General features: G+C 35.8%; 1 protein-coding gene across 1 annotated transcript in view; it reads left to right on the top strand.

Moving 5' to 3' along the window:
* gfra3 (GDNF family receptor alpha 3) overlaps positions 1–27441 on the top strand; it is a 68694-nt gene that overhangs the window by 14686 nt on the left and 26567 nt on the right. Inside the window, exons 2-4 of the mRNA XM_022672013.2 lie at positions 14455–14739; positions 20294–20386; positions 26001–26349. Of these exons, the coding sequence (XP_022527734.2) occupies positions 14455–14739; positions 20294–20386; positions 26001–26349 (727 nt within the window). The remainder of the gene's footprint in view (positions 1–14454; positions 14740–20293; positions 20387–26000; positions 26350–27441) is intronic.

Raw genomic sequence — 27441 nt, forward strand, 5'->3', positions numbered from 1 at the left:
AGCTCTTCCTTTTTCTGTTAATTTACAGGTAATTTATTTTTAACTAGATTACTTTTAATTATTGTAAAATGTATTCTAAAAAATGTATGCAAGGGAATCTTACCTCAACAATAAGAAGTAAGTTACAGAAGATTGTTATAATAGTTCCAGCATACTTTGACGCTGTAATTGTGATGCAGTGTGTAAAACCAAATGTTCACACTCCATGTAGAAAGCCCTTCCACCCATTTATGTACAGGTCAATTTTTAAAGCACTTTTTTTTTTACTTTTTTAATAATAGTTTAGTGAAATAGTTGACTTTTTATCGCTTTCTGCACTTCATCTGCAGCTCACAATCAGGAGAAAATAGTACGAGATGGTTGTAAAGGACAAAATGTCAAAGTATAATTGTAAAATTTAAGCACACATATTATGTGACCCCAAATCTCCCTCCCTATTTATTTACAGGTTATTTATTTTTACTTCTTAAATTATAAAAAAGCTTTAGATGGTCAAAGATCAAGATTTTTATAAAACTGGAACCACAACAGCCTGTTTTAAAACTACCAGTACAGTATCTAACTGTAGTTATACCCAATGTATAACATTTATACTCACATCCCATGTTAAAAAGTCTATTTATTTACAGGTTTGTGAAGTTTGCTTAATTTACGTTTTGCACTTGAGCAACAAGGCTAATCACGGCAACACACAATGACACAAGTCCCACCAGATACGAGAAAAAAACACAAGACTAAAACAACCTCCTTACAGTTTATATGTATTTGTGGCACATTTTGTCCAAAAAATTTACATTTACAAAAATTACACATGCTTGATAATACACTGACATGCCAAAATTCACCGGATAGCAGTATGTAAGCTGAAAAATGAAGTATAACCTCGTGTCTTAAAAAGAAACACACCATTGTGTATACATTGTGAGGTATTATCTTGTGGGTGAGGCTGAACACTGGCCAAGGTGCTCATGGCAAGCCTGTGTGAATTATGGGAGTTGGAGCGAGGGCTTATGCGAGTGGGTGCCAGATGGTCCCATTCCCATACCTGTCAAGTCTCCAGTTTTGGCCTGGAAACTGCCGTATTTTACCCCTCTTTTCCTGCTGTCCTCCCATATTAGTATTTTACTGCAAATTTCCCGTATTATATTATAACTTTAAAAAACATTCATGTGCCTCTCAAACTGAAATATCACTAACCTCGAGAGAACTACCACTGGTTGGTGCCGACAGTAGGAACAACCCTAGAACAACAAATCAGAGAGATGGATGGATACAAGGAGATATATATATATATATATATATATATATATCATGATATACCACATTTGAGTATGTTTTCAGTTATTCTTCGAAAAATATGACAAAATAATATCATTGCTTAATTTTCCCAACTTTATTTCAAAGTGACATTAAACCAAACTTTCACAAATGAGAATTACTACCTAAATGAAGAAAACAAAGGAGGTAGATGCAGTAGCTTTTTTTTTTTTTTTTTTACAAAATTATACAGGTATTTAAATTGAGTTATCAAAATAAACTCAATTGACATTTTTTAAAGTGTCCGTCAAAAAGCGTAAAGCAGCGTCATGTCGCAAAACCACATTATGAATCTTTTTTTTGCAAAGATTACTTTATTATCACTTATATAAACCGAGTTTATGCAAAGTGACCACGCCAATACATTTCATCATAGCCTACTTTATATATTTGCATGAATAATTGATGAAATTACTGTAGAAACGATAGGGAGGATAGAAGGTAAGTAGCACGATAGACACTTGTCTATCGTCCCCACGATATTTATCATCATATCGCACAGCACTAGTTCACAGATGGTTATTTTAGCTTTCTTGTAAACCTGTCTTAAAATGTAATGCATACTGATATGCATACATGACAGTGGACAATTTCCCCTATTTTTAAATTCAAAACTTTTCACAATTTCATTCCACTTCTGAAGCTGTCACATGTATATCAGGAAAATGTCATTAAAGGCATTAATACACACAGTGGACAGTGCAGTAGGTGGTAATGATAGTGACCGGCAGTGTCTGGCTAGAAGTGTCCATGCGAACAGATATAATAATAGTTCTAGCAGGAAACACATCCACAGTCAATACAGATCTTCCATGATACATGGAAAAACTCAAGCTAGAATCTCATGGTGTCCCTTGACTTTTGGCATGTCAGTGTATATACAGCCTGTCAGTGATTCATATGCTTGTGTGTGGGTCTGTGGGATTGATAAAGAGGTCAGATTGGTTTGTCGTTGTGGTTTAAACTGGATGTATTGATTATTTACCCTGGTTGGATCTGTTTGTATTGAGAGCTATGGCCGGTTTGCTCCCACTGACCATAAGTGCGACCACACAGACACACACACACACACACACACACACACACACACACACACACACACACATATTGTGGTCGCCACAAACTCACTGCCTTTACTTTCTTGTATTGCCGTGCAATTTTTCATAATGGCTGCTGCAGGCTCTTTCTCTGTGTGTGTGTGTGTGTGTGATTTAAGGCATGTTTCCCCATGTGTGTGTGTGCGTGTGTGTTTGTGTGTGTGTGTATGGCATTGCTCTTGTGTACTGAATGTGATTTCAGCAGGCAGATACACACACACTTACACACACATCATAATACCAAGGCCAGCATGTGTCTGATTGCAATCGGCCTCCATACTGAGACCGTTTCCTTGTGTGCAGCTTCTGCTGTCTGTCATTCTGCGTTTATTTTCTCTCTCTCTTTCGCTCTCTCACTCACTCACTTACACACACACATACTCTCTCTCTCTTTCACTCAGTCTTTATTATTTTTTTTAACTTTCTATCCCTCACTCTCTTCTCTCTCTCTCTCTCTCTCTGCTTGCTTTTTTCGGCCTGTGCTCTAATCTCTCGCTCTCTGTCCGCACTATCTTTAGAGCAGTACCATAGGCAGTGGATAAATGCAGTCAGGCTGTGGGTAAAGGCAGCTTTAGCTCCTTTTTTGCTCTCATTAGGAGACCGCATGTCATTTGCGGCCGTATGTCAGTGTACCGTTTAGCGTTTATTTTACAGGGAATGTCAGGGTGGGATAAAAGAAAATGTGTTTTAGTGTTTCTTTTGTCTATGGGGGGCTTTAAAGCAATAGTTCAGCCTGTGACTTATAAAAGCCTTTTGATTCCACCACTTATGTTCAACTATTGGAAAAGAACTCTATAAAATTTCCAGCCCCTCTGTCAGTCTGTAATCACATCAGAGCCTGAATGCGGCCAAAATCAATTGTGATACAGCTTGTAAAAGATAAAGATCTGTCCTGACCTGAGAAGACAACAAGCCCTTTGAAAAGATACAATATATGGAGAAAAAAAGTATTGGGAAACATCTCTTAGACTGCTTTATTTACACGGCAGTTCAAAGTTTCAATTCCTGATTTGGGTCACTTCAGTCTGAACAGCCCAAAAAACTGTGGAACTGTGGAACAAAATGGCAAAAGGCAGTGAGAGGAGAGAATGGAGGAAAGCAGCGAGTGAGGGATTTAGTGATATAACAAGTAACAGAAGTCTCATTTCAAACTAAATTAGAAGGCTTGTGTTGCTCTTTGTGTTTCTAATGTAATGGCCAAAGTGGCCACAGGATGTAGAAACAACAGCAAACAAATATACTGTAAAAAAGGCATGATAAAAAAGAATGTAGGTCTCCCAATACGTTTGTCCATATAGTGTAGCTTGGTCAAAAAGCAATTGTACACCTTATCTCAAATGTACATAATCAGCCAATAAGTTTTATCAGGTGTGTGAGGTTTGTAACTTTATTCATTTATTAAAGCTACTCTGCAATAAATCTGAAATGTAATAGAAGTTTACTGTACACCCCAAAAGTTTAGCAAACTCAATGTATTTCCACTGCAGTTCCACACATCCCACATTTCATCCTGTATCAACCACTTAAACTACCTTAGATGGATTTGTAATGTGGTTTATGATACAGTACATGTTTGATTTTATTGTATTATGTTTGCATATTATGGACAATGCAGAACTGTTTTTATTTTTGCTTAAATCATTCATTTCACATTTAGTCTGCAATAAATAATTCTGAGGTTCAGGAATAAAGTTAATTTACTTTAAACCAGATCTAGATTGATTTTTTTCAGTAAGAGAGAGTTTAACCTGTGTATGTGATACAATATTCTGAGCTGCCTGAACACTGGATGACATGTATTTAACATTTATCATATTTTTCACACTATAAGGTGCGCTTAAAATCCTTTAATTTTCCCAAAAATCATCAGTGCGACTTAATCTGGTGTGTAAGGATGATTGTAAGGATCAGTAAAGCCACTTTGCTGAAGTACAGTGTTATACAGGAGATTCAGTTTAGTTCTCTAGCAGTATTAGCATTAGCCGCTAAGCGTGCTGAGCGCTAGCTCTTTTGTCATTCAGAATTGAGTATATTGGACTGTAGTCTGTACGTTTACAGTGTTAAAACAAGCTATGTGACACCCTGGCTTACCAGAACTGTCGGGCGGCACTAGCTGCTAACTGTGGCTAGCACTAGCAGTTAGCTGCTAATGATAGGTTAGCTGCTTTACTCACCCAAATAAACAGTTTTTACGAGGGAAATCTGTGTAGACTTGTTAACATCCTGTACTTGTTTGACTTTAAAAATTTTTTTTTTTTGTTTTTGTTTAAGAATTACGGTTTTGTTTACTTAGTTTAGCTTAGCTTTACAGGGCACCAAGACCTGCTTAATTAGAAGGAAAACATGGCAACACCTCGGTTCCTTACTTGTGTCGCATAATGCGCCTTATAATCTAGTTGCTCCTTGATTATGTATGAATATATGTATGAATCAAAATATGAATGTATTTATGAAAATAGACCAGAAAATAGACGTTCATTGATAGTGCACCTTATAATCTGGTGCCACTTATAGTGCAAAAAATCTGTAAGTACTTGTATTCTGTTACATTTAACAGAAAAAAACAACAAAAAATCTTCTTACTATTTACTTCTTAAGCTGCTTTTACACTAAATGTGTAAAATTCACCACTGGGATTTACAACACATTATTTTTAATGGGATGCGCGGCGCAGATGGTAAACAGAGTCTGCCTGGGCAGACACACTGGGTCATATAAAGTTCAAATCTTTTCAACTTTTGTGAGACACATATACGCTGGTCGAGTCTCAGTGTGGCCAATAGGAGACCAGTGGGCGTGTCTGGTAGTTCCCTCTAACATGAAAGAAAAGATCATTTTTTAATCAGTTTTTAAAGCTGTTTAATGCCAAACAAAACTACCTGTGTAATTTCCAGCTAACATATATTACACTCTTTCTGAGCTCCTCCCACTTTTGTGCCCAAACAGTAACCCCCCCCCCCCCCTGTATACCTCCGCCAGGGGTGGTGTTGACAGCAGCTTGTGAGAATTTGAGCTGTAAGCTGAGGACATTTTATGTTCAGTGTGAAAGCAGCTTTAACTTTTCATTTACACCAGTATGAGAACTTTCTCTTTTACTTTTAACAAGCAGTGAAGCAGTTCTGTGCGTTTAAGTGTCATTTTTTAAACATAAAATTAGCATTACATTTTTACTGCTCAAAATGAGGCAAAGCACCCCTAAAAAAACAAGTACACAATTATTTTTTGGTTTGGTTTTGACTCTATTAAGTTAAAATATATATTTATAACTATTATATTTATAACATTTAACATTATAATATTTTTTTTCAGACTATAAGGCGCACTGGATTATAAGGCACATTATGGAACACTAGTAAGGAACAGAGGTGTCACCATGTTTTCCTTCTAGTTCTAATCATTTTCTTTTAAAGTCAAATGAGTGCTGGATGTTAACCTACACAGATTCCTCTCTTGAAAACTGTTTATTGGGTGAGTAAAGCACCTCCTTTTATCACAGTAGGCTTACATTTACAGATTTCTACTAAGACTGGGTGCTGCAATATTATATTTAGCAGCTAACTGCTAGCACTAGCTGCGGTTAGCAGCTAATGCTGCTCAACAGTGCTACACTGAGCAATATTAGCTTGTTTTAACACAGTAAACATGCAGACTGCAGTCCGATAATACTCACCTCTAAACTCTGAAAGAGCTAGCGCTTAGTGCGGTTAGCGGGTAATGCTAATGATGCTTCAGTAGTGCTAGCTGGGGTTAGCAGCAGGTTACAGTCCGATTATACTCATCTCTGACCTGCAAAAGAGCTAGCGCTTAGCGCAGTTAATGACTAATGTTAATACTGCTCCAGCAGTGCTAGCTGAGGGCCTCAGTGCTGGAGAACTAAACTGAAACTGAAGTGGCTTAAAACTAATTCTAATTCTTCTGAAATTACACATTCACACCATCTCTTCTGTTATTTTTCAAATAAATAGTGCAAAATGTTGTTATAAAGTATATTTTGATTGTAAATAAAACAAAAAAACATTGGTCTTATTTGGTGCTTAGCAACCCAAAGGCTCTAATCACAGAATGGCTCCTGTGTTTATAAGTTTGTGTGCTTATAAATGAGATCTGATGAGAGTGAAGAGCTATGTTTTGGTAGTATATTTTCTATAATAATAATTTCAAGCATATTTGAAGGACAGTGTAGCTATAAAAGCATATAAAATGATTTAACCCTTGTGTGGTGTTCATATTTTTGTTACTCGTTTACTTTGTTACTTATTTAATTCAGCAAAATTAAGAAATTTAACATTAAAATGCTTTACACATGCTTGCTTCACCTAAATTACAAGCAATATAAACAGCTTACATGGTTAATATTTGCCCTTTACCTTTCTTATGTTACATTTCTTTCAAAAAGTGCTACTCTTTTTTGTATTAGTTTTTTTTTTATAAAATGTAAAAGAAAATGAATTAAACTCAAGATATGAGTAGAAAATTTGTTTAGTTTAAAAATTTACAAATGAAGCAATGTTTATTAGCCCTTGGCCAAACATACAGTATGTAATATAAATGTGTGTATCAGGGGGGGTGTACAGTGTGTGTTGATCAAAAATGTGTTTTGATATATGTTTTTCACAAAAAAAAATGAGCCAATGCCAATGAGTTTGAGTTAGAAAAAATAATTTTTAGTATCATTTGATGAAAAATTAAAAAACGGGTCCCACAGACCCGAACACCACACAAGGGTTAATGGACACTGCTAAACAATACTGAAACGACCATGTAGAGCTATGGGTGACTCATCAATGTAACTGATGTCATCAATTACCTGAATAAATCCATTTGCATCAACATGTAGGGAAAGCGGGTATGCCACATTAAACAGTGTGTTAAAAATAGTGCACAAGCATTCAAGTGCATTCATTAATGTGCTAAGTAAAGCATAAAAACAGTGTGAGAGATTATCTTAACTACATTTACTTCACTGATGTAATAATACCATTGCAATAATTGTAATTAAAAAAGTGTTTATCAATTCAATTATTTAAGTAAAAATATTGACACTCTATTTCAAGTTAATAGTTCCTATTACTCTGATGTCTTTATGTTGAATAAAATGCTTTTAAGGGCTTACTGTGCATTTTTAAGTGGAAAAAGTTAAAAATAATATTTAAATATTGAAACAACAAATCAGATTTTTTATTAATATGGTTCAGATATTTTATTGAGCACACCACACACCTGCATACACATACGAAGTGTGTATACACATACGAAAACAGCTGTTACAGAAGTTCACTTAAAGACAATGTATCATTTAACTTTTTAGAAAGTAAATTGAATTAATACTTCTAATTAAAAAAAAAGTAAATTTGTAACACAGTATATTAAAGTATACTCATATTAATTATATTACAGTATACATTTCTAGTATACTAGAAGTGTGCTACTTACAAAAGACAGGAACAAAAAGCATATTGACATATGACAATATTGTCATATCTGCTGATACCTCCTATACTTAATTTATTTATTATTTTATTGCACTTCCTCATATCTATGACTGATTACTACCACACTTTCTATAGTTTTTGTATTTATATATTTATGTACATATTTTTTAAGGCTCAGTTTAGAATTTTATAGTTTAGAGTCTTATATCCCTCAATGTGCTCTCGTATTGTACTACACTTATTGTTTGTTTCTACTGTGTTGTGTAACTGCTACTGGCTGCTAAATTTCCTTTGGGATCAATATAGTAACTACCTATCTATATTTGTACTCTAATGTAAATAGATCACATATATTTAACACCAATTCTTAGATTACATTTCTAATATACCTGGTGTATAATAGTGATACAGTTGTGATACTCAATACATGTATTATAATTTTACTGTAGGCATATTTAAATTTTAAGGTTATATACATGAAGTAATATGAAGTTTAAATGATATTTAAGTATATTTAAAATAGTCTCATTTTAGTAAAGTTAAGTACACTTTATGCACAATTTATGTAAGACTTTTGTACTGTTTTTACACAATTAAAGTATAATAAGTACAAACTTAATTAAATATACTGATTAATAATGTGGCTACAAGTACAGTTCAGTGCACTATAGCATAATAATGCTTTGTATACTTTATTCTACTTTTTTCACTAGGGTTAAATATTATTATCAGAGTTTAAGTGTGATAATTGGTGGACTGTAAGCTGCATTAGCCCTGTAGCTCCAGTGCAATAGTAAGGAAGTGAGCAGCATGTAGAATATGAAGAAATTCTGCTGTAATTAGATTCCTCACCACACTTTGCTTTAAAAATCCCTTTGTGAAAATGTGCCTTTTAACTGTTGTAAAACATCCAGCGTGAAGAATCCACACGAGTGATTGCAAGGCCAGCTTAACAAATGCCAATGAATAGCCTAATTCCATTTGTCTGGTCATTTCGCTTTGGCCGCCGCAGTCTGTCCCTCCTCCTGCCAGAGCCGGAGCTGGAGTCTGGGCTGGAGTCTGGGCTGGAGCCGGAGCTGGACGCTGCTGTGGGGATTTTAGTGTTTTTTGTTTTTTTTCTGAAGCCCAGGCCCAGCGCCTCCATGGCGGTTTAGTCTACAGCCTGCAGCCGCCGGCGCTCAATCAGCACATGCTTTAAAATGAGGCCTAGCGGCAATTAGGACACCCTGCTGCTCCGGAGGGCGAGAGAGAGAGGGATGGAGAAAGGGACAGAGATGGGGGATGGAGACTGAGAGAGAGAGAGAGTGAGGGAGAGAAAGAGAATGAGAAAGAGAGAGAGAGAGAAAGAGAGCAGGAATAGTAGGGTTCACGCCGGGGTCGTCAAGTTATTTTCCCTTTTTTATTTTAAAAGTTTATGAAATCTAATAAAAACCAGAGGGAAAGAAGCGATGACAGCAGCATGCAGCTGTGACCTCTGGGTTTCTCAGAGCCGTGGCGTGAAGGACTGTTTCTGAAAAAGACTTCTTTTAAGGATTCATGGCTTTTTCTTTTCACAGTCCGAATTTTTCCCCATCGCTCATTGAGACGACAGCACTCTAGTGAAAAAACAGTAGATTAAAGAATACCAAGCATTATTATACTATAGTGCACTAAAGTGAAATTGTAGCCACATTATTAATCAGTATATTTAAAGAGAGCTAAAATGAAACAACTTTTTTTTGTACTTATTATACTTTAATTGTATAAAAATAGTATAAAAGTCTTACTTAAATTGTGCTAAGTGTTCTTAACTGTACTAAAATTATGAACTATTTTAAATATACTTAAGTCACATTTAAACATACTACATACTACATGCAACATATATGTAACCCCTTATTTTAAATATGCTTACAGTAAAATTATAATACATTTAATAAGTATTACAACTGTATCACTATTTATTATACATCAGGTATATTAGAAATGTACTAAGAATTGATGTTAAATATATGTGATATATTTACATAAGAGTACAAATATACTTCGTGTTCCTGTCTTTTGTAAGTAGCACACTTCTAGTATACTTATTTGGGTATAAAAATATGTTTTAATATACTGTACTAATATTTTTAGCATGTTACAAATTTATTTTACATTTTTTAAATTAGTAGTAGAAATTAAATTACTTCATTTACTTTCTAAAAAAATACATGATACATTGCACTTTACGTGAACTACTGTAACAGTTGTTTTTAACACACTTTGCTAAAAATTTACAAAAGTATATTTGGAAATAAGGATTTTAGAAGTATAATAAATTACATTAAATTAAAAGTGTATGTCATAGTAGTCTACTTTTTTAAAATACACTATATTGTACTTTTTAAAAGGTATGATCAAAGTTGACTTTCAAACATTTGATGAAAGCATAATATTACATAATAATAATATTAAATAACATACATAATATTACATAATATACTTTTAATATATTTCAAATAAGTATATAAATCTGTTAAAATTGTACAAATGTACATTTGAAAATAAGTATTTTAGAAGTATATTGAATTACATTGAACTAACAGTGTACTTCATAGTAGTCTACTTTTTTTTAAAATACACTATATTGTACTTTTTTAAAAAGTATGATCAAAGTTTACTTTCAAACATTTGATGAAAACATAATATTAATGTATTTTAATATATTTTAAGTACGTACATAAATCTGTTAGTATATTTAAAGCATACGTAGACATTTCTCAATATGTTTTAAGTACAATTAAGTGTATTTTTTTCACCAGGGTTTCTGAAAAAGACTTCTTTTGAGGATTGATGGCTTTTTCTTTCCATGGTCTGAATTTTTCTCCATCGCTCTCTGAGGTGACAGCAGATTGAGCACTCCTCACATGCTGTGTATAATAGCTGTCGCTGAAAGTGCGTGTCACTGCCTCGTTTCTTATTGTATACAGAACCATTTGATTTAATAAACCAGAGTGTTTGACCCTGTGAATTTTGACCCCTAACCCCAAATGTGTGCTGACCCCCATCCCCCCAGCGTGTGTGTATATATGTGTACACTCCTCTGCCTCCCCCCGACAGACCCCCTGCTCTCCTGCTGCTCCTGCAGCTGAGGTGACTGTGGATGTCGTTAGAGTTGTTTGTTTTTTTTTACCCTCTGGATCTGGCCTGAGATGCACTCCTTCACATTTACTGTGACCGTCCCTGAAATCTTCAAATCTGTAAACTGGACTGGAAAAACTGAAGCTCCTTCTGCTCAGTCACTTTAATAGAATTTAATAGAACACTAACAGTAAATTAATGGAAAGAGGTTCAGTCTAGACTAGGGATGGGAATCTGAGGACATCTCATGATAAGTTGCCCATGATAACATTGATATAATGATACATGTGATACTGCGATACGCAATTTTCTACAATACTTCACAGCATCTGTGTTACTGAAGAGGATAAAATACTCCAAAATATGCAAAAAACAGGAATTATGGATTTATTGGCATCAGTTTCACAGAATTTAACAAACAATATGCCCCTTCCCAACGTGCAGATTTTTTTTCTGGAGAGGTTTACTTGTGGTGAAAATGTGATCTGCTATCAAATATACTCCTTTTAATTGTTAATATCCTTTATATAGGAAAAGTGTATTAAGTATATATATATTTTTTAAACTATACGTAACATGGAAAAGTACATACATACATTTTTAAAATTAAAATATGTGCTTAAATACACACTAAATGCACTATTTTGGAACAACTTATGGCAACTTAAGTATATGTCAGATGTAATTAAGCTATATTTAAACACAACACTAAGCATCGTTGTGCTTAGGCCTGTCACACTAACTGCAATATCGATTTATTGTACAATAAATGAACATGACCTCAATCATTTCTGATAATCGTGATATTGTCTATTGTGTTTATTTGTATGTTTGTTCACATATATAACAGTCAACAGTATTTTAGCCAGTCATGCTTCAATATTTCAATTCAATATAATTAGTCTATTCTGTTATATTATGTCAGTGGCATTTAATAGTCTTAAAACTACAAAAATATTGTGTATCGCAATAATTTGAGACAATATATCGTCTACAAAAAAATCATATCGTGACAGGCCTAGTTGTGCTTTTTTCGTACAACTTCTGCAAACTGACTTAGATTTATGTATGTGTTTTTTAATCATTTTAATACACTTGAGGTATATTGTAAATGCATTACTTTGCGTATTGATTCACATATTGTGTACACCTTAATGCTACTGGAAAAAATAAATAAACTAAAGTGCATTTTAAGCGCAGTATTTAATGCCACTATATATATTTTCTATCAACACAACCTATAATTTTAAGCATATTGCTAAAAAAATGCATTTTAAGTAAATTACAGAGAAAGTATATTTAATGTGCATTTTTATAAAGAATATTGGAATTGAAAATGCATTTTTAGTATTCTTTACCTAATTTGAACATACTTTTAATGCTCTTAAGTATACTTCCTTGTCACAAGGGAAAGCCCAGTTTAATCTGATATATTAGCCAGATAATATACTGCTATGAACAAACGCTGCTCTTGCTGCTCCATGCTGTTTACACACACAGTATGTGCAGCATTTACTGCTCACATCCGATTGAAAACACTGTGTTTGAAAGCGCAGCAGCAAATCAGTAATTCTGCATTTTTAGTGTTTAATATTAATTTTTTTTATTTATTTTGTAAAGTTGTGAATTTGGTAAAAAAAAAAAAAGGTTAGTGCAATTATTAATGTATTATGTATTTATTATTGGTATTTTGGTTGAAGTCGGAGGAGTTTCATTAGCTGAAAGTGTCTTGTAGAGATGGATGTGTGGATGATTGCAGTGATACAATCACAGTGATGTGGTGCAAAGGAGTCTTGGTGTATTTAAACTTGTATTTTTGCATGGCTTGACCTCATCCAGATCTAATCCTGATTATTAAAAACACATGAAGTGACCAGGTGTACACAGGTCTCAGGTCTTGGATGCATACAGTGGAACACTGTGTTTGTAAATGTCAGTAACAGTAGTGAAGGAGCTGTTGGTCGTAATGCAGTGAACATAACATCCAGTTTCACTGGACTTTTAATGGCATGGGTGAAGCTGTGCATTGCCTTTAAAAATGCTGTTTAAAGACTGCATTATAGAACTCACGCAAAGCTCTGGCATTAGCGGTAAAATATTCCATTAGTGTGTCAAGTCTGAAAGGAGCGAAATCTGAAAGAAGCAAAAAAGGGCGAAGCAGGTGATGCTGTCTTGCTTTTGCACACATTCCTAAAATGAAGCTACAGCAAAGGATTTGTTTAAAGATTCCATTAAAAAGAACCACATTCGGTTCTATAAAGAACCATGTTTGTAATAAACATGTCTGAGTAAAGAACCTTTAAATTGGGAATGAATTCTTATATATATATACTGAACACTCAAGCATTTCTCTTGCTACTTTCCCTGCTATATATGTTCATGCACACGTTCATGTCAAAAGTCATTGGAGTTACCTCAGGGGGTGACTTGGAAATGCTTAAATCTGTATAAGTTTTGAGGTGTTATCTTGTGAGTAAGGCTGAACTGGGGCCAACTTGCTCATGGCAAGGCAGAATGATCAATGGTAGTTGGAGTGAGGACCGATTTTTTGACATTCCATTTCTGAAGTTGTGCAAGCATTTATAACATTCCTCGATCCATAGTGTCATTTGTGTACTAGGGATGTGACATAGAAGGAAGGCATTACCACCCACAGTGGACAGTGCAGTGTGTGGTAATGAATGACCTGGTTTTAGATATACATTGACATACCAAATGGTCATGGGAAAGAAGAAGAATCATGTACTTTGGAGGATAAACAATGCTGCATTGACTTTGGGATATGTGCACAGGGTCTCCTGCATTGATTAAGTCACTTATTTGTAGGCATGGACAACTTCAGCCAGATGCTGCTGGTCACAATCCACTGTGGGTGGTAATGCCTTCCTTTTATGTCATATTCCTTGTACACAAATGACACTATGGATCGAGGAATGTTAAATGCTTATCCAACAATGTTTTATCCATCTGGCACTATCACTATCAAGCCTCACTCCAAGTCCCATAATTCATTCAGTGCCTTGCCATGAGCAAGCTGGCCAGTGTTCACTGAATATGTCTGTACACATGTGACACTGTGGATCCAAAGGAATGTAAAATGCCCACAAAACTTCAGGAATTAAATGTCCCATCCATCTGGCGCTTACTATCTTTACCTAGCCTCGTTATAACTCCTGTGTCTTGTCTAATTAACTACATTTGGATAAAGGGGTAAAAATATGTAAATTTCATTATGTAAATGAAATCCACCTGCTGTGAACATTGTGAATATTAAAAAGTGCTGCAAATCACATTTGTTGCCTTTTTAGTACAAAAATTGACCTTTAATGTTTACAAGCTGTATCAGAATTGATTTGGGGAGCATTTACGCTTCACTCTGACCGCCCACTGACAATCTGCTGGTAATTATGTAGACATCTTTAATATCAAATGGAAGAGATAGAACAGAAAGCCTTTAATAATGGTGTTGTTCCCGACCGCTGACCCTCTGATTTCTTCTCCTCCAGGTTTGCTGTCCTCAGTGGTTCCTCTGTTTCCGGGGACGCTGGACTGTGAGGAAGCCGTGCAGGAATGTATATCTGAGCCCAAGTGCGAGAGACTGTACAGGCAGCTGGATTACTGTGTGGACGAGGAGGCGGTGGCACCGCTGGGTCCTGACACCAGGCAGGCCTGCAGCGATGCCCAGAATGCCCTGCTGCACTACCACAACCTGCAGGAGTGCAAGTGCCAGCGCGGCTCACGCAGAGAGCTCGTCTGCCTCAGAGTCTACTGGACCGTCCGGTTCCCACAAGGTAAAGAGCAGAGTGTGTTTAATGGTATTTAAGTGTAACATTACATTATGACTGTGTCATTGTTTCTGTATCCATTATCATTATCAATTGTTTCAGCTGCTTTGAGCATGCAGGAACATTTTGTAGTTTTATAATTACAGACTGTAGTCCTGTAGTCCCGTATCCTGCACTTAAAATCCTTACATTTTTCCAAACATCGTCAGTGTGTCTTATAATCGAGTGCGCCTTATGTATTATTTTTTCCAGTCAGGTTTTAAGGAGCAGTAAAGCCTTTTTGAGGAAGTACAGCGATATACAGGAGTTTCTACGTGGGACGAACCACTACCTAATATCTTCCTGGCTTAATGGAGCTCTCAGGGTTCCTCAGTGTAGCACGTCAGGCTGCATTAGCTGCTAACCGTGGCTAGCCTTATTAAAAATCTGTAAATTTAAGCTTACTGTAAATAAACAGAAGCTCTTTACTCACCAAAATAAACAGTTTTCAAAAGAGAAATCTGTATAGTTTTACATTCAGCGCTCTTTGGACTTTAAAAGAAAATGTTTTTTTCAAGAATTACGGTTTTGTTTACTTAACTTAGCTTAGATTTACTGAACTTAGTTAACCCTCCACCACTTGCTGAATTTGAAGGAAAACATGGTGACAAGCCTGTGTGCCTTACTAGTGTCGCATAATGTGCTTTATGTATAAAAATAGACCAGAAAATAGACATTTGTTTATAGTGCGCCTTATAATCCGGTGCTCCTTTTAGTGCGAAAAATACGGTACTTTATTTTTATCCTCCTTTCACCCTGTTCTTCAATGGTCAGGACCCCACAGGATAGACCACCACAGAGCAGCTACTATTATTTTGATGGTGGATCATTCTCAGAACTTAATAATGGGTGTAGAAACAAGCAGGTGATCATAATGATATGCTTGATTGGTGTATATATATATATATATATATATATATATATATATATATATATATATATATATATATATATATATATATATATATATAAATATAAAAATATAATTTTTTTGTTTACGATATTTAACACATTTTCTTATCATTGTTTTTTTAGTTCCCTCACTCTTATATATCGTCGCTGTCCAATGAAAAACACTTCTCTCCATTTTTGTGGATTTTTAGTTTACTACATCATTTGAACAGACAAACTGTTCCTTACACTGTGCCCAAATTTCTTGATGAACGGACCAATAGAAAAAATTACCTGAAATAGACTCTTTTTTCATTGACTGTTTTTTTTCTCTCTTCTGTAAAGTTGCTGTTTTTGAGATTTTCATTGGGCAGCGACGACATATATTACAACAAAACATTTAACTGGAAGGAATATAAAACCTATTTGTATTCAATCACAGCTCAGTTCATTATTCTGAGCATGTCTATCATGTCTCAGTGCATCAATTTAGAGTATCCAATCTGCCTACTAATTATTGGAGTCCTGTGAAGAGGTACAGGACTCGCATATATGAAAATCAGTTTATGCTTCTTCTTCTTCTTCTTCTTCTTCTTCTTCTTCTTCTTCTTCTTCTTCTTCTTCTCTGATTTGATTGATTTATATAACTGAAAACTATGAATCCAAAAGTTTGAACAGCAATGTGAACCTAAACACATACACAGATCTTATGACGTAAAAATACCTTCAGAACACCTTGCCAACTGTGAAACATGGGGGTGGATGTATGGTGCTTTGCAGTGGCAATAGCCATATTGATTGGGTGAAAAAAAAAATATATAAAAAAAAGCAAATGCCAATCCATCTGTTAAAATCTGAAAACAATATGCATCTGAAAAGATTATGGCTTTTACAACAGGAAAACAGCAAAACATAAAATCCACGAGGGGACACAAATGGAAGATTTTGGAATGGCCTTAACAGTCCTCTGACCTAAATACAGTATTATAGGAAGAACTTGAACTCAGAGGAACTTGAGGACAAGAGGCTTTCTGCTTTCTGCAGAGCGGAGCTACAGCAACTGAACGATATTAACTGCTACAGAAAGTGTTTGCAAAGAAAGGCTGTGTTAGTAAGTACTGACTCTGTACAGTGCGCACACTTTACGCAGGTCAAAATGATTAATTTTTTAATGTAATGAAGCCAAAGTAGCTGTGCATTAGGTTTTGTCATTTGGCCAAATGTTTGCATAACATTTATTTATATATTCCTGGCTGTGGACTTATATATTTACAGTATACATCAAAAACAACTTTGTTTCTGAAGTTATTGTCTATTTTCAGCCTTACTGATTGCTTTGTTTCTGTAAGTACAGATTGTAGTTCTCTATCTCTTTCTCTGTATTCTTTTTTTTTACCTCTTTTACCATGTTCTTTAATGCTTTTAGTGCCTTAATGCTCAGCTATTATTATTATTATTATTATTATTATCGGTGATTGGTCATTATGTATCATATGGATCTTCTAGTCCTTCATCAGTGTTCACAGGACTCTGCCCAGAGGATGCTTTTGGCTGGATATTTCTGGATGATGATTTATTCTCAGTCCAGCAGTGACACTAAGGTTTTTAACCATAAAACACTAACGTTAAAATTAATAAATAAACTAACGAAATTAATAAATAAAGTAACATCATCACTTACGTTGGGTATACACTGTATGACAAGTTTTGAAACCTTTCTTTAATTTTACAACATAAAACATCATATAAAATAAAATAAAAAAGGTACCATGAATGACCCTATAAAAAAGCAGAAAATTTATTGGAAAATCAGATAATCCTTAAAAGGTAATGTTCTAACAAAAGAAATTATGCTGCTGGAAACTTAAATTTAAACACACAAACACTAACATCAGGTAAATTACACCCATAAAATATCTTACTCTCTATCACTAAACTAACGTCGGATGAAAATCACCTGAACGCATTCATCTTGAAAAAATCATAGACGGGAGGATGAAATCAACCATAAAAGTAATGACATCAATGAGCCCTGAAGCTCCCCAAAGTCCCATACAACTCAGACAGCAAAATATATTGTGTGGGTGAAAATCACCCGGCGTTAGTGTTCTAGGGTTAAGAACTCCAGCAGCACTGCTGTATCTGATCCACTAACAAAACACATAAGCACACCACCATCATGCCATCATGCATGTGTCACTGCAGTACGGAGAATAATGTTCCACCACTTAAATAATAGCTGCTCTGTGGTGGTCTTCTTTCCTGTGTGGTCCTGACCAAAAAGATAATAAAGTACGCAGAGAAACAGGTTATCTTTTGTAATCATAGAGCTACAAACTGCTCCTATAGTTCCTATATTGGAAATATAGAGATCTGATCATTTTTGTTTTTTTAATTCTTCGCTATCATGGAAAAGCAATGTATCCAGATTGTATTCACTCACACAAAAAACAGTATGTGTACATATGTATATATAAAACATGAATATCCATCCCCCTATACATGCATGCCTTTGTGTATGAGTGACAGAAAGTGTGTTGGCGTTTGGAGGAAATCTGTGCATTCAGATCTTTCGTTAGCTGCCCATCATCATTTGTATGTCACTAAACTGACGCGCGGAGTCCATTCACTAGCTCTGACGAGCGAGACGCGTGTGAACGGAGAGATTGTACAGAGTTTCATAGGAGAGGGAGCGCTTTCCAGCCAGTTTCATATAGAAGTGTCAAGTGTAAAGGCCTGTGTTTCAAATTACATATCAACTATGAGCCAAAGCTCACGGCTGTGTAATTACAGTGTGATATTCGCCGTGCCAAAGACGCTGCTTTATTCATTTACATTGTGTTTTTCTGCATGCAAGATGCAGATAAGGTAGAAAAAAAAAACATGCAAAGCATTTGATTGATTAAAATAAAACAAAAAGTGAAGCATTTGCTGTTTGTGTAGCTGTTTGTAGGGCAATGTTGGGCATGTTGGTTTTGGAGTGCTATACACTCATCATCAAGGAAATAGTTGCTCCCAAAAGGAAATCGCCCAACAGACATTAACCTTTAAGGGGGAGTTTTAACATTGTGAGACATGAGAATGATTCAAGTGAAAAGGTGTAATTTCATAATTTGTTATTTATTTTATAATGTCTCTAGAATTAATGAAGGCCGTCTAAGTTGTTTTTTGTGCAAAGAAACGCTCCGTTGATCCAGTATAATGCGTCTTTAGTCTGGTGGAGGAGTGGGAGGGGGGAAAAATAGTAGGATTTCAGCTCTTGCTCTTGCAATGTCATATGTAACTTCCCAACATGTGTAATGCCCTGCTAAGTGCAGTTCAACCACTGACCTAATCTGACCTTAGAGTCTCTGTAAATTGCCAAATCCACCGGAGATCCTATGTAAACCTAGTTACTGCCCGGCTTCAGCACTGCCTGTGAGCGGTCGCAAGCCAAGCTGGAGAAAGTGAAGCCAAGGTGAAGCCTTGGAGAAGGGTTTGAAAGCTGTTTTAGCAGGTGGAAGAGATTGAGAGAGGGAGCGGGATGGTCTTATAGACATATTGCATACCATATCGGTTGTGGGATTTTACTATAGCACGCTGTTGGTGGCAGTGTATAGAAGAAGGCATGCACCAGTGACATGAAAAATCTGGGAGATTTAAAAAAACATGGATTGTCTGACATGTGCAAAGTGACCCAACAACCATGGTTGCAGACATTCAGCAAGCAAAGATGCGCCTCGTAAGTCATTCTGTGCAGCACCATTGGCAGACGGCTACACATTGCAGGACTACATGCACACAGACCATTACACCGACTGCACTTAACATTGGTGGGGAAATCACAAATCTGTGTGTGGAGGAACCATGGTCAGTGCCAAGATGAATGGTTTGTTTCCATGGGTCACACATACAGAAGTTCTGTTGTGATGGACGTGGTGTGAAATCCAATTTTGCAAGATATCAGATCACCTTCAGATCAGTCTTCATTAAAGGTGCTTTGACAGCCCAAGATTACATTAATGAAATATTACGATCAATGGCTCTACTTTTTCCTGAATGCATATTCCGGTGTTCTCTTTCAACAGTACAATGCTTGTCAGCATACTGCTGACATCTCTATATTTTGCCTTTAAGAGACAGATGCTATCACAGATTTGACAAGAATTATTGTAGGATACCATTAGGAACCTCTACAACTCTACAATAAGTGTAGATATAATTTACTGTTCCTGTTAGCCACTCCATTGCAATATGACACTTCATTCTGTATGCAACAATTATTATTTTTTTTAAGATGAGTGTAAATTTAGCATGTTTGCTTATCTATCTTTAACCACTTAAGTCACTAATCTGTTTATTTTAGTCACAAGTCACAAGTCACATGCACACACATGCTCTCTCTTCATCAGGATCTGGGTGCAAACTGTGCCATATTACTTATTATGTATGAAGCACAATCATAGAGCCATCATATAATCCCTGTAATTTGATTAAACAGAGCGGCTCTCTTAATTAGCTGTAATGATAAGTTAATGGTGCAGTTCTGCAGGCTTAATTAGTCTGGAATATTCTGCTTGTTTGGCTCAGATAGAAAGCTGAGTGTGTATCTGGACTGATAAGGCGATGTGCGTATGTGTGTGTTTTGCAGGGTACGATGACATTGAGACATCCCCTTATGAGGACATTGAACTGGAGCTGGTGAGAAATGCGGAAAACTCCAAACTGGCCTCAATCGTGGCAGGTACTTCAATTTTATTATTTTTATTACCCTTTTTTTCTATATTTTTATTATTTTTTTTTTACCTGCATTACATGAACTGACACAAAATGGTCTTATAGAAATTCATCTCTGGAAAAAAAATAAGAGAGCACTTAAAAATGACGAGTTTCTTTGATTTTACCAAGTTGAAAACCTCTGGAATATAATCAAGATCAAGAATTGTTGCACCAGGAGTGACATAAAGCTATCCAATAGCAGTGTGTAAGACTGGTGGAGGAAAGCATGCTAAGATGCATGAAAACTGTGATTAAAAACCAGGGTTATTCCACCAAATATTGATTTCTAAACTCTTTATACTTTATGAATATGAACTTTTTGTTTTCTTTGCATTATTTCAGCTCTGAAAGCTCTGCACCTTTTTGTTATTTCAGCCATTTCTCATTTTCTGCAAATAAATGCTCTAAATGAAAATAGTTTTAATTGGAATTTGGGATAAATGTTTTTATAGAAACATAGTTTGTAGAATAAAACAACAATGTTCATTTTACTCAAACATATACCTATAAATAGCAAAATGAGTTAAACTGATTTAGAAACTGAATTGGTCTCTTAATTTGTTTCCAGAGCTGTACATACATAATATTCAGTTATTCTGGACTTGGAAAACCCCTGCCCTGCACATTTTAGTGTTTACCTTGCTCTCAACACACCCAATCCAGCTAGTAAGCTACTATACAAGATTTCCCTGAGTTTAAGTTGGTGTGTAAGAACAAGAAACTGAAAAAAAAAAAATCAGGATAGGGATTTTAGAGGGTTACAACTGCAGTTAAAATTAATACAATATATAAAAAATGCTCCTCTTTTTGTCAGTGTCATACTCAGATTTTATAAACTCTGTCAGCCAGACACTTAATAATTTTATTTAAAGTATAAAGCTGGGTGTCATCACTGTAACAGTCAGTATCATACTACCAGCAGCAGTACTGAATAGTATATGACCCAGCACTGACCCTTGCAGAAACCCAAATTTCACTGTAGAACATTAAGAGCAATGGTCAGTTAAATAGGATCTCAACCAAGTGATGGCTGATCCTCTAATTTCGACAAGATTTTCCCGCCTTTCAAGCACTATCCCGTGATCTATGGCATCAAAGGCTGCACTTAGATCAAGCAGCACAAGCTCAATAGCGAAAAGGCTCCTGTCAGGAGACAGAAGTAGGTATTTGGTTTCTCATGTTAATGCTGTTTGAGTGCTTTGACCGGGTCTAAACCCAGATTTCATGAATGCTATAAATTTGGAGGAGTCTTAAAAAAAACAATGAAGGGAATATTTGTCCTCATCCCAAAACTACTGGATGGAGCTCCATCATCATTCTCTGTTCATGAGAACACAGATCATTCCACTCTTCCATTCTTCAATGCTGGAGGCCTCTGGGTGAAAAAAAGTAGATTAAAGTATACTAAGCATTATTATTCTATATTGCACTAAAGTGTACCTGTAGCCACATTATTATTAATCAGTATATATATATATATATATATATATATATATATATATATATATATATATATATATATATATATATATATATATATATATATATATCAGTACTTTTTTTGTACTTATTAGACTTTAATTGTATAAAAATAGTCCAAAAAAGTCTCACTTCAATTGTGCTAAGTGTACTTAATTAACTGTACTAAAATGGAACTATTTTAAATATACTTAAGTAACATTTAAACATACTACTTAATGTATGTAACCACATATTTTAAATATGCTTACAGTAAAATTAATACATTAATGAATATCACAACTGTATTATTATTATACACTGAGTATATTTCTGAGAGAAATGTACTAAGAATTAATGTTAAATATATGTGATCTATTTACATTAGAGTACAAATATACATGCTTCTTGTTCCTGTCTTTTGTAAGTAGCACACTTCTAGTATACTTTGTTGGGCATAAAAATATATAGTAACAGCTGTTTTTAACACACTTTGCTAAAAATGTTCAAAAATATATTTGGAAATTATTATTTGGTTATTTTAGAAGTATATTAATTTACATTAAACTATAAGTGTACTTCACAGTAGTCTATTTTTTTAATACACTAAGTGGAGTTTTATAAAGTAAATTTGGGAGTTTGATCCACGCCCTTAATCCTCCCACTCTCCAACCTATATAAACTGACAATTCCTCAATCATCTTCCTCTCTACCTGCGTGTCGAACAACCTCCCACCCACCTCCTCCCCATCTTCCTCCTTCATTTATTTTCTCCCCTTCTCTTACCGTATCTCTTTGTGTGGGGGGGGGGGGGGGCTTCAGCTTCACGCTTTTCCAGCGAAGCTGCCCCGAACTCCTGCCCAATCATCTGAGTTCACCCTCCTTCTCTTTTCCCTTCTCTTTCAGTCAAGGGTGTGGGGAAATACTACCAAAATTGTACTTTTTAAAAAGTATGATCCAAGTTTACTTTCAAACATTTAATGAAAGCATGAAATTAATGTACTTTTAATATATTTTAAGTACGTACATAAATCTGTTAGTATATTTACAGCATACTTAGACATTTCTCAGTATATTTTAAGTACAATTAAGTATTTTTTTTCACCAGGGGCATTAGACCCCTATAACCCACACATGGCATTAGGCACAGGGCGAATAGGTTTTATGTCTACTCAAGACAGTCATATTGTGTTGGGAGTAATTATCTTGCAGAGTGTGCAAAAGCATTTGCAAATTCATGTCAGCAATGGCTACAGCTTAAGTGGAATAGCTGCATAGTAGCATTCAATAAAAGGGGTCTTTAAAATTTGGCATAAAGCTCTGGAAAAAAAGAGATCACTTAAAAATGATGAGTTTCTTTGATTTTACCAAATTAAAAACCTCTGGAATATAATCAAGAGGAAGATGGATGATCACAAGCCATCAAACCAAACTGAACTGCTTGAATTTTTGCACCAGGAGTGTCATAAATGTATCCAAAAGCAGTGTGTAAGACTGGGGAAGATGCCAGGATGCATGATAACTGTGAATAAATATACACTTATCAACTTCTTGAATTTCAACTGGTTTTCTTTTCATTATTTGAGGTCTGAAAGCTTAATGACAATATTTATATTTGGAATTTGGGAGATATGTTGTCTGTAGTTTATAGAATAAAACAGCAATGTTCATTTTTTCTGAAACATAAACCTATAAATAGCAAAATCAGAGAAACTGATTCAGAAACTGAAGTGTTCTCTTATTTTTTTTCCAGAGCTGTATAGTGTACTCTGTATGTTTCCAGTGCTAAGGGATGAGTTAACTATAACAAGCCAGGCTACAAAAACATTAGACAGAGTCTATTTGAATAACTGTGTTTGTACAGGATTCAGTATGGGTACATTTTTAGATGAATTTGATGAGCTAATTAATCTGAGCAAGTCATTTCCATTGATTGGGTTGAAGTACTCTAGGTGTGTCCCAGAACTCATGAAGCATTCATCTATAAATCCAGTTGTGCTTTGCATTTTTAGTCGAATGCCTTCAATTTTATCATTAATATGTCATAAAATCAATGCTGCTGAAATCAGAAGGAATAGAGGAGATTTAGAGGAGGTTTATTTATGGATACCATTTAGTTTAGACACAGTGCTCACAAGAAATGTACACTTTCTTTGTCATTTGTATCACTTGTAGAGATAAAACAATAAATGATATAGCTATGTTTGTAATACACTGACATGCCAAAAGTAATGGGATAGCAGTATTTAAAATAAATAAGAACCTCAGTGAGTTACCTCAGTGAAAAGCTAGGGAATACCCTGAGTGAGTTTGAACACTGGCCAAGGGGAATATGACACGGGAATTTTGAATTATGTGAATTATTGAGTTGGAGAAAGGGCTGGGGTATTCACTTTTTAAAGTTTTGTGGGCATTTAACATCCCTTGATTCACACTATCATAACTTTATCAGTCATATACATCATAGAAGGTATTACCCCTCATAGTGGACAGTGCAGTTCAGGGTAATAATGATCATAACCAAACTAGTTTCTGTCTAATGACATTTTTGGCATGTCAGTGTATAGTGGGGTGGCAGGTGGATATCTTGGATATCAGGACCACCACGTCAGTGCAGTCACAGCAGGGCAGAAAATGACCCATCACTTAATTTACAGCTGCTCTGTGGTGGTTTTCTCTCCTGTGGGGTCCTGAGTATTTAAGGACAGGGTAAAAGGAAGATAATAATAACTAGATTGCAGTTCCTGCAGAAACTGCGAGTTTGATTCCAGTGCTGATTTGTGGCTGGTTGCTATGGTGTTGCTAAGTGGTTGCTAAGCTGTTGCTAAGGTGTTGCTAAAGTGTCTGTGGTGGTTGCTAGGGTGTTACTAAGTGGTCGCTTGGTGGTTGCTAAGGTGTTGCTTAGTGGTTCTTAGGAGGTTGCTAAGGTGTTGCTAAGTGGTTGCTAAGGTGTTGCTAAGGTATCTGTGGTGGTTGCTATGGTGTTGCTAAGTGGTTTTTAGGAGGTTGCTAAGTGGTTGCTAAGGTATTGCTAAGTGGTTGCTAGGGGGTAGCTATGGTATCTGTCGTGGATGCTAAGGTGTTGCTAAGTGGTTGCTAAGGTGTTGCTATAGTGTCTGTGGTGGTTGCTAGGGTGTTACTAAGCTGTTGCTAAGTGGTTGCTAAGGTGTTGCTATAGTGTCTGTGGTGGTTGCTAGGTGGTTGCTAAGGGATCTCTGGTGGTTGCTAAGGTGTTGCTAAGTGGTCGCTAATGTGTTGCTGAGTGGTTCTAAGGAGGTTGCTAAGCGGCTGCTAAGGTGTTGCTAAGTGGTTGCTAGGCGGTTGCTATGGTATCTGTCGTGGATGCTAAGATGTTGCTAAGTGGTTGCTAGGATGCTGCTTTATCCAATAGCTTCTCCATGCACACGCACTACTGGAGCTCTGTGCACACAGAGAGTTCTGTGAGCACCTTTGTTGGGCCCCCATTTATTCATATGAGGCAAATTCGTAAGTCAACTGTACAAAAACCGTACATTGTATCATTTCGTACAGCATATTTTCAGAAAGAACTCGATAAGTTCTATAGGCTTTTCAAATTTGGTGTTAATATCTAAAAAATTGTGACGTACACGTGCGTGCCTACTGCAATCACACTAATAAAATATGCACAGAAACAGATACAGGACTACAGTTTGTAATTATAGAACTACAAACTCTCCTTTATATATAATATATGATATATAAATATATAATTGGTGTAGAAGCAAGTACTTGGTCATAATAATATTGCTTGATTAGTGTATAGTTATATAATAATTTGTTAATTACCTCTGTTTTGATTGGAGGAATTGTTAACAAACTCCTGACCTTCATGATGGGCAGCCCTGAACTCTTAGTGTAACAGTAAACCAGCATTTCCACCCACAGCAGTGCAGTCAGTGCCTGTGTTCCATTCCTCTTATATAAGTCCCCAAAATGAAAGACTGGTGATATATATCTCATACTTCACGCTTTATGTTCTGTGTGTGTTTGTGTCATCGGTTTGGAGAAGGTGTCTGACGCAGTGTCTGTCACCTTCCTGACTCCCTCGCTCTTGTTTTCACACCTCTCCTCACACCTTTATGCCCCCCTTCCTCCCACAGTCTCCTCATTTTCTCTGGATGGACAGAACCGGTGTCTGAAGGCGGCGCAGGACTGCGGTCTGTTTGAGAAGTGCGGGGCGCTGCGCTCCGAGTACGTGCTGGCCTGCACTAAGCGCGCGGTGGGCTCGGAGCGCTGTAACCGGCAGAAGTGCCACAGGGCGCTGCGGCGGTTCCTGGAGCGCGTGCCGGAGGAGTACAGCTTCAGCCTGCTCTTCTGCTCCTGCACCGACCCGCTGTGTGGAGAGAGGAGGAGGAAGACCATCGTCCCCTCCTGCTCCTACGAGGAGAGAGAAACTCAGCCCAACTGCCTCCACCTGGAGATCTACTGCCTGAGGGACGACCTCTGCAGGTGTGCAACAATGCACTAATATCACATTTCACACACTTAGAATGTAATATGTAAATACTTCATAGAATGTAATATGTAAAAATACAGTATGCAAACGGGTTTAGAATCTAAGATAATTATTAAAAAAAATTATATTCTTTCTTTTTTACAAAACTTTACAAAAAATTGCTTTATTTAGACTTAATATTTCTTATATTCCTCCTAAGAGCTTAAACCCAATTTAGAATACAGCTCTGGAAAAATATTAAGAGACCACTTCAGTTTCTGAATCAGTTGCTCTGATTTTGCTATTTATAGGTATATGTTTGAGTAAAATGAACATTGTTGTTTTATTCTATAAACTACGGACAACATTTCTCCCAAATTCCAAATAAAAATATTTTAATTTAGAGCATTTATTTGCAGAAAATGAGAAATGGCTGAAATAACAATTTTAAGAGTTAAAAAAAATCAATATTTGGTGGAATAATGCCGATTTTTAATCACAGTTTAATGCATCTTGGCATGTTCTCCTCCACCAGTCTTACATACTGGTTTTGGATAATTTTATGTTACTCCTGGTGCAAAAAATTCAAGCAGTTCAGTTTGGTTTGATGGCTTGTGATCATCCATCTTCCTATTCCTGTTATATTCCAGAGGTTTTCAATTTGGTAAAATCAAAGAAACTCATATTTTTTAAGTGGGCTCTTATTTTTTTCCCCCAGAGCTTTATTGATACCAAATTCAAAATGAAATCAGATAAATTTAGTCAGAAGCTCAATCGTGTTTGTTTCTTGTTGTTAAAACATGACTAAATATTTTAAGATTGAAATCATGATTTAACATAAATAACACAACAGCAATTTCTAATTTGTTAACTATTATTAACATTTCGTTCTAGAAATCAGGTCAGAACCAGTTTTATGGAACATAAACATTTATTTAGAATTCATAAGAATTGGTTTTAAATGTTTAAGTGTTGGAACAGAGTTGTAGAAGTAAATAATATACTTTATAAAAGTAACTCTAACGCTTAAGCACTCCTACATTTTGTAAATAAGGTGAGATGAAAGAACACAGATTCACAAACTGTCCTGTAGTAATGCTCTCAGG

This window comes from Astyanax mexicanus, chromosome 2 (assembly GCF_023375975.1).
Source record: "Astyanax mexicanus isolate ESR-SI-001 chromosome 2, AstMex3_surface, whole genome shotgun sequence".
NCBI classification, from domain to species: domain Eukaryota; kingdom Metazoa; phylum Chordata; class Actinopteri; order Characiformes; family Acestrorhamphidae; genus Astyanax; species Astyanax mexicanus.